A 9612-nucleotide genomic window follows, 5' to 3' on the forward strand; every position below is an offset into this window, starting at 1 on the left:
GGGGTCGTAATCTATTTTGCTGATGATGATGGCCGGCGCGGTTTGCTGGCGACCGGCCACGCTAAAGCTAGTCTAGTCCAAAGTTTGTCTCGCAAAAAAGGTTTATCTACAGACTACACGCCTCTCCCCTCTGATATTAACCGTGAGTGTATCCACACATCCACAGTAGCTCGAATCAAAGACTTATTGCGTTTGCTCGATCGAATGAATATTTTCTCTGATCTGACTGAGACGTTTGTATTCGTTACACGTTACACCAATAACAAAATATTCATTTCTTAATATCCACAGTTTCAATGAAGCAGCGAAGCAGAACGGACGTGTTTTGAGAGAGAAAGAAAGAGAGAAAAATAAAAAGTAAAAAAAATTATTCAAGAACTCGAAAAATATTCTTTTGCTATTACTCATTTATTGTTATTTATTGTTGTTATTGCTGATTGTCTGTTGGTGTTATTAATTGATCATGGATAAAAATATGGAAAGTAAAATCAAATCATTTATTGACGCCGCACTGAAGAAACACGATGCAAATGTCCAAAAGTTCAATTCAACCCTAATCTACAAAACTTTGGATGAGAAAAAGATTTCAGTCGAATCTATCGGTGCCAGAGTCACCAAGGTTGAGGAAACTGTTGAACGCCAAAATTTAAAAATCCAAGACCTTGAGAAATCCTTAGAATTTACGCAACAACTTTTGGATGATAAGATCAAGGATCTCGACCAACAATGGAACAACAATTTACAGCAAAAAATAAACGGTCTAAACGAATGCATTTACCACACTAACCGAGAAGCAAAATATTTTAAAGATAAACTTAGAACCCTTGAGGATCGCAACCGAAGAAACAACATACGAGTAGACGGTATGGTAGAAAATGAAAATGAAACTTGGGAAGACAGCGAAAGAAAAGTGAAAGACATGATTAGAGCAAAGCTGGGTGTTAACGAGGAGATAGTTGTCGAACGTGCACACAGAATTGGAAGAAAGGAAAATGGGAAAAAAAGGTCGATCGTTTGCAAACTACAATCATGGAAACAGAAGGAAATAATAATAAAGAACTCAAATAAACTGAAGAATACGGGAATTTATATAAATGAAGATTACTCTGACGAAACAATGACAATTAGAAGGAGTCTTTTTAAAGAAATGATGCAGGCCAGAGAAGCTGGTAAATATGCGAAGGTTGTATATGATAAACTCTTTGTTCGAGAATTTAGACAAGCTCGAACTTAAGTTCCTTTTTTCTTTATTTTTTTGAATACTTTATCTATTAACTCAAACTAGCCATGGGCGATCCTTCTTTTTCACTTTTAAATGAAAATCAAGTACTAACTCTAAGTGACTCTAATGACCCTGATGCTAATCTTTACGAAAGCTTTACTCACGAGACATCTTTTTTATCAATCGATGAAACAAAAAATGAGATTGTTAATATGAATCAAAATTTTTCTATTCTTAACATCAACATCAGAAGTATTTCAAAAAATTTTGACGATTTTAGAGGTCTTTTGAAACAACTCAAATTCAATTTTAAAATAATTTGCATCATGAAACCTGTGTTAAAAAGGATGAGGCAGAAAGCGAAGAAATCAAAGCAAAAAGAGCTTTTCAAATATCTTTACCGGGGTATAAAGTTTTACACCAAGCTAGATCAAATAAGAAAGGGGGAGGTTTGTGTATTTTCGTGCACGAATCTCTCAATTATAAACGTAAACAAGATCTTAGTGTGAATGATAACGATTGTGAAATCTTAACAATAGAATTAATAAACAAACTCCAAAATATTATAATCTCTTGTGTATATAGGCAACCCTCAGGTAATTTAAAAAATTTTAAACAACATTTAAAAAACCACCTTGCTGATAAAAACTTGAACAAGAAAAGTATTTATCTTGCAGGTGATTTTAACTTAAATCTTCTTCATTGTGACACTAGTAAACATGTTAAAAACTTTGTAAATACTCTTCTTCAGCACAATCTTTTTCCGACAATTAATAAACCAACAAGAATTACGACCAATACAACAACATTAATTGACAATATAATTACAAATGACATGACTAATAACTTTACAGGTGTAATCAAGTGTGATGTATCTGACCACTTCCCAAACTTTCTCATCTGTCAAAAAAATCTAGAAACTTTCAAAAGTGAAAAGACTTTTTCCAAACGTTTCATTGACAAAACGACAATCAAAAAATTTTGCGACTCACTAAAAACTATGAACTGGGAGCTTGTAACAGAAACCAATCATGCAGAACATTCTTATCATGTTTTCAAAGAAATTTTCACAAGATGCTATGACAAAACTTTTCCAAAAACAGAGATCACGATCAAACCAAAAACACTGAATTTTCCATGGATGACCGAAGGCTTAATAAAATCTTCCAAGCGAAAACAAAAACTTTATGATAAATATTTAAGAAAAAAAACTTATGATAATGAAATAACATATAAAACTTACAAAAAGATTTTTGAAAAAATTAAAAAGAAAGCCAAAAAAGATCATTATTCAAAACGCATTATTAAATTCCAAGGGAATTCAAAACAAACCTGGAATATCATCAAAGACATAATCGGAAGGTCAAGATCAGCTATACAATTTCCACAAGAATTAAAATACAAAAATCGAATTCTCAGTCAAAAACCCGCCATAGCTGAAACTTTCAACGATTTCTTCTCCTCGATAGGTAAAAACCTGGCGTCAAAAATACCTAATTCTAATAAGGACGTGTTATCTTACATTGACGACTATGATAAAAATATGTCTTCTGAACCTTTGACAATTGAAGAACTTGACCAAGCTTTCAAATCATTAAAATCGAACAAAAGTCCAGGCATTGATGAGGTTGATATTAACGTAGTGCAGAATGCATACGAGATAATAAAACCTTGTCTTTACCACATCTTTGATCTCTCTCTAAAACAGGGGATTTTCCCAAACGACATGAAAATAGCAAAAGTAACGCCTATTTTTAAAAGTGGCGAAAAAGACGAACCGGGAAACTACAGACCAATTTCAGTCCTACCTTGTTTTTCAAAATTACTTGAAAGAATTATGTACAATAGACTTTACGAATATCTAACAACTAACAAACTCTTCTATACCAAAAACAATTCGGCTTTCAACGAAAACACTCTACAGAACATGCACTACTAGGACTAATAGACGGGATCGCTGACTCTTTTGAAAAAAATGAATTCACTATTGGTGTCTTCATTGACCTATCAAAGGCCTTTGATACTGTTGACCATAACATACTGACTGCTAAACTTGAACGATACGGAGTAACTGACAAAAACTTAGACTGGTTCAAAAACTATTTGACAGGACGTAAACAATGTGTATCATACGGAGACTTGACTACAACACCAAAAGCAGTTGAGTGTGGTGTCCCACAGGGATCCATACTAGGACCACTACTTTTTCTCATCTACGTGAACGACCTCCACAATGCATCTAACATACTTGACTTTATACTGTTTGCTGACGACACAAACTTATTTTGCTCAAACAAAAATCTAAAAACACTTTTCGAAATCGTAAATAATGAATTAACCCTTATAAACGAGTGGTTTATTGCCAATAAACTATCCTTAAATGTTAAAAAGACCAAATATATATTATTTTGCAAACGAAATAAAGTGGATGACCTACCCCTAAGGTTACCATCTCTTTATATAAATAATACTCAAATTAAACGTGTGTATGATACAACTTTTCTTGGAGTAATAATATTGATGAGTCTCTAAACTGGAATAAACATATATCAAGCATCGAAAATAAAATCTCTAAAAATATAGGTATCTTATATAAAGCTAAACAGGTACTAGACATAGATTCCTTAAAAAAACTATACTTTGCTTTCATTCATAGCTACCTTAACTATTGCAACATAATATGGGGTAGTACTTTTAAAACTAGTCTTAAAAAACTCTATAGTAAACAAAAACATGCATTGCGCATTATGTTTGGTGTAAACAAATTTGCTCCGATTAGTCATCGTTTCAAAGAATTGGGCGCACTTAATATTTATCAATTAAATATCTTGCAAACAATTTCTTTTATGGGTAGTGTCAAAACCAAGACTTGCCCAAAAGCGTTTTTAACCCAATTCCCGACAATATCACACAAATATCAAACTAGATATTCAAAGAATGCTTTTAAAATACAGGACGCGAAATTAGCCGTAAAAAGGTTTGCAATCAAATACCGGGGTCCATTCATGTGGAATAATGTTCTTAGCAAAGAACTCAAAAAATCCTGCACAGAAAAATCTAAATTATGTTTCAATAAATCAACTAAAAAATATATAATGAATCTTGACATTGAGAAATATTTTTAATACTATCGTAAAAACTCGAAATGTCTCTTTGTTAATAATTTTATCTTCTACTTCTTTCTCTCTTTATTATTATATAAACTATATTACATTTATACTTTTTTTCACTACTTAGTCTGTAAATAAACAAACTTCGCTTCAAGGGGTTAGGTGAAAAGACAGTAATGTCTTCTTTTTACTCCTGCGAATTTTTTTTAGTTTAGGAAAGATTTTTACTTTATCATCAATATTAAGCAAAATTGCGTTGTACTATTTTTAGATCTTTTTATCATTGCAAATACTATGCTACAAAAAAAAAAAAAAAAAAAAAAAAGCTATAGAAAATTAGTATAAAAATCATTATGCTGATTTTGTAAATTGAAAAATAATGATTGAAAAATGCTTGAAATTATTTTGATCAGTAGATTTCTTGGATTACCTTTACCAAAGTCTTTCTTTTTATCATACTTTGCGAATTTGAAACCTGAATCAATTTCATAGGCTTTTATTTCTTTATAGGCGTCTTCCAAGCTGGGTGATCGGAGCACAATATCTGGAAAACCTGCAAACAAAAACGCACGATTCAGAATTTCGAACGTAAATGAATATTTGGAATGTTGGTCTTAAAAATTGAAAATCGAGGTGACGGTTGTGGATCTACAATAAACTAGGAATTATAGAAAGCTTAGAAAGATGTCAATACATACTTTGTTTCTCATCAGAGACTTCAGTTGCAATATCCGTCTCATTCTGAATACTGCTTTCACTCCTGTGGTAGAAATATTATTTAAAATGATATTAAGTTTAAAATCGAGGTGACGGTTGTGGTTCTTCAATAAACCAGGGGGGGGTATCGAGTCAGTGTACTGGCCCATAGCTGGTGGGGTGGTGTATTTTTTAGGTTAAATTGAGATAGTACAGTGTACTAAAAGGGTGGTCCTCTGAGAAAAATACAATGAAAAAGTTAGTATACTGTACTAGAAAGGTTGGTGTTCTGAATTGATACACACTGAGAAGTTAGTACATTGTACTAATTTCATGGTAAAAACACACAAACCCAGTGAATTCCCATGTATATTTGCCCTAATTTGCCAGGTCCAAGCTGGTCCGAGACCTTCAAGTCACATTCATGTCCAGTATTAAGGCATATTGGAATTCCACTCAAAATCCATCAAATTCCAAATCGAAGTGTTGCTTGCCATGGAACCCTGCGTTAACATATCTCTTTGCACAATATACTAGGGAGATAATATCTTTGATGAAAATGAAATGAAAAAGAAAACAAGTTCCACGAACAGATTCAATTAATTGGATTTGGGGGAATTCCACCAATGGAGTCCATTGGACTTCAAGAGCTGTCATTTGAAAGCCATAAGAAAGAGGGTAGGATGCTTGGAAATGGGGATTCGGTGGAATTCCACAAATGGAGTCCATTGGATTTTAAGAGTTGTCATTTGAGAACGATAAAAGGAGGGTAGGATGCTTGGAAATGGGGATTTGGTGGAATTCCACAAATGGATTCGATTGGATTTTAAGAGTTGTCATTTGAGAACAATAAAAAAGGGTAGGATGCTTGGAAAGCCATAAAAAAGAGGGTAGGATGCTTGAAAATGGGGATTTGGGGGAATTCCACAAATGGATTCGATTAATTGGATTTGGGGGAATTCCACCAATGGAGTCCATTGGATTTCAAGAGTTGTCATTTGAAACAGTAAGAAAGAGGTTAGGATGCTTGGAAATGGGGATTTGGTGGAATTCCACAAATGGATTCAATTAATTGGATTTGGTGGAATTCCACAAATGGAGTGCATTGGATTTTAAGAGTTGTCATTTGAGAACGATAAAAGGAGGGTAGGATGCTTGGAAATGGGGATTTGGTGGAATTCCACAAATGGAGTCCATTGGATTTGAAGAGTTGTCATTTGAGAACGATAAAAAAGAGGGTAGGATGCTTGGAAATGGGGATTTGGTGGAATTCCACAAATGGAGTCCATTGGATTTGAAGAGTTGTCATTTGAGAACGATAAAAAAAGGGGTAGGATGCTTGGAAATGGGGCTTTGGTGGAATTCCACAAATGATCCATTGGATTTGAAGAGTTTCATTTGAGAACGATAAAAAGAGGGTAGGATCTTGGAAATGGGATTTGGTGAATTCCACAAATGGAGCAATTGGATTCGAAGAGTTGTCATTTGAGAACGATAAAAGGAGGGTGGGATGCTTGGAAATGGGGATTTGGTGGAATTCCACAAACGGAGTCCATTGGATTTCAAGAGTTGTAATTTGAAAAGTATAAAGGATGTTACTGTTACTTTATAATAATCAAATAAAAAGTTTTTAACAAAACTGCTATATGTTCCTGTAATTAGCTGTTCTATAATAAACAAGGCATTGTGCGCAATACGAGCACATATTTTGTTATAAGCACTTATAGCTTTCGGTTATTGGTTTTTATAAAGTAAACAAAGGATGTATGACATGATCAGCATTGTTATTTTTCTTATAAGCACTTAGTTTATAGGAATCTAATTAATGACTTCTAATTGAAGGCGATATACCTTTCGGATATTGGCTTTTATAAAGTAAACAAGGGATGACGAGCATTATCATTTTTCTTATAAGTACTTCAATAGTGCCGTAGTACAAATTGTGCTGTTTTTTAGTTAGTCAAATGTTTTTAGAAAATCACTTTTTTCTTTTGCAATTAAGAGCTATTACAATCGCCCCAAATGTTTCAAAGTTTCGCGTATATCCTATCTAACATTATATTAGCATGGGTCCACAAGTTTATTTGTAACGGCTCGTATTTCAATCACGTTTCTACGTGGAAACCTTTAACAAACCAAACTTTTTAATTTTTTTTAACATGATCTAGAAGCCTTTGAGTCCAAACTAAGCTTCCTGTTGGTTGGGAATATACATTATTTGTTGCTTTTTTAATGTCTGTAAACAATTTGATGGCGGTATTTTCACGTTTTACAATTTTTTTAAAAAAAAGGTTGGAGGTGAGACATCAAGTAAACTTTTTTAGGATTTGATTTTACGCATTCTCACTTCTTCTTCAAGACTTTTAGACGGCTTGTCAATGTGCTGGGTGTATACTCGGTGCGCTGGGCCCCGCAGGGTTGCTAGTAACGGCTCGAATTTCAAAAAGGTTTTACTTAAGTGGGAATTTCTAAAGTTAATTTAATGACATGGTGAAATTAAACAAACTATTTCGTTTAAAAATTATAACGTGAAATAGAATTTGAGTATTTTGTAGCATTTAAAATGAATTGCCACTTCTTAATAAAGACTTTTAGACAGGTTGGCACTGTGCCGGGTGTATACTCGGCGCCCTGGGCCCCGCAGGGTTGCTAGTAATGGCTCGTATTTCAAAAAGGTTTTACTTAAGTTGGAATTTCTAAAGTTAATTTAATGACATGGTGAAGTTAAACAAACTAATCATTTCGTTAAAAAATTATAACGAGAAATAGAATTTGAATATTTTGTGGCATTTAAAATGAATTGCCACTTCTTAAGAAAGACTTTTAGACAGCTTGTCAATGTGCCGAGTGTATACTCGGCGCGCTGGGCCCCGCAGGGTTGCTAGTAACGGCTCGAATTTCAAAAAGGTTTTACTTAAGTGGGAATTTCTAAAGTTAATTTAATGACATGGTGAAATTAAACAAACTATTTCGTTTAAAAATTATAACGTGAAAGAGAATTTGAGTATTTTGTAGCATTTTCCACAAATGGATTCGATTAATTGGATTTGGGGGAATTCCACCAATGGAGTCCATTGGATTTCAAGAGTTGTCATTTGAAACAGTAAGAAAGAGGGTAGGATGCTTGGAAATGGGGATTTGGTGGAATTCCACAAATGGATTCAATTAATTGGATTTGGTGGAATTCCACAAATGGAGTCCATTGGATTTGAAGAGTTGTCATTTGAGAACGATAAAAAGAGGGTAGGATGCTTGGAAATGGGGATTTGGTGGAATTCCACAAATGGAGTCAATTGGATTCGAAGAGTTGTCATTTGAGAACGATAAAAAAGAGGGTAGGATGCTTGGAAATGGGGATTTGGTGGAATTCCACAAATGGAGTCCATTGGATTTCAAGAGTTGTAATTTGAAAAGTATAAAGGATGTTACTGTTACTTTATAATAATCAAATAAAAAGTTTTTAACAAAACTGCTATATGCTCCTGTAATTAGCTGTTCTATAATAAACAAGGCATTGTGCGCAATACGAGCACATATTTTGTTATAAGCACTTATAGCTTTCGGTTATTGGTTTTTATAAAGTAAACAAAGGATGTATGACATGATCAGCATTGTTATTTTTCTTATAAGCACTTAGTTTATAGGAATCTAATTAATAACTTCTAATTGAAGGCGATATACCTTTCGGATATTGGCTTTTATAAAGTAAACAAGGGATGACGAGCATTATCATTTTTCTTATAAGTACTTCAATAGTGCCGTAGTACAAATTGTGCTGTTTGTTAGTTAGTCAAATGTTTTTAGAAAATCACTTTTTTCTTTTGCGATTTAGAGCTATTACAATCGCCCCAAATGTTTCAAAGTTTCGCGTATATCCTATCTAACATTATATAGCATGGGTCCACAGTTTTTTGTAACGGCTCGTATTTCAATCACGTTTCTACGTGGAAACCTTTAACAAACCAAACTTTTTAATTTTTTTTAACATGATTCTAGAAGCTTTGAGTCCAAACTAAGCTTCCTGTTGTTGGGCTATACATTATTTGTTGCTTTTTTAATGTCCGTAAACAATTTGATGGCGGTATTTTCATGTTTTACAATTTTTTTTAAAAAAAGGTTGGAGGTGAGACATCAAGTAAACTTTTTTAGGATTTGATTTTACGCATTCTCACTTCTTCTTCAAGACTTTTAAACGGCTTGTCAATGTGCTGGGTGTATACTCGGCGCGCTGGGCCCCGCAGGGTTGCTAGTAACGGCTCGAATTTCAAAAAGGTTTTACTTAAGTGGGAATTTCTAAAGTTAATTTAATGACATGTGAAATTAAACAAACATTCGTTTAAAAATTATAACGTGAAATAGAATTTGAGTATTTTGTAGCATTTAAAATGAATTGCACCTTCTTAAGAAAGACTTTTAGACAGGTTGGCACTGTGCCGGGTGTATACTCGGCGCCCCTGGGCCCCGAGGTTGCTAGTAACGGTCTATTTCAAAAAGGTTTTACTTAATTGGAATTTCTAAAGTTAATTTAATGACATGGTGAAGTTAAACAAACTAATCATTTCGTTAAAAAATTATACGAGAAAT

General features: G+C 33.6%; 1 protein-coding gene across 1 annotated transcript; it reads left to right on the forward strand.

Moving 5' to 3' along the window:
- Positions 1 to 463: 463 nt before the first annotated feature.
- LOC136810350 (uncharacterized) lies at positions 464 to 1234 on the forward strand. The gene has a single exon (XM_067066905.1). It carries the CDS (start codon positions 464 to 466, stop codon positions 1232 to 1234), a length of 771 nt encoding a protein of 256 aa, XP_066923006.1.
- The last annotated feature ends 8378 nt before the right edge of the window (positions 1235 to 9612 follow it).

This window comes from Clytia hemisphaerica, unplaced genomic scaffold, assembly GCF_902728285.1.
Source record: "Clytia hemisphaerica strain Z4C2 unplaced genomic scaffold, Clytia hemisphaerica genome assembly, whole genome shotgun sequence".
In the NCBI taxonomy this organism is placed as follows: domain Eukaryota; kingdom Metazoa; phylum Cnidaria; class Hydrozoa; order Leptothecata; family Clytiidae; genus Clytia; species Clytia hemisphaerica.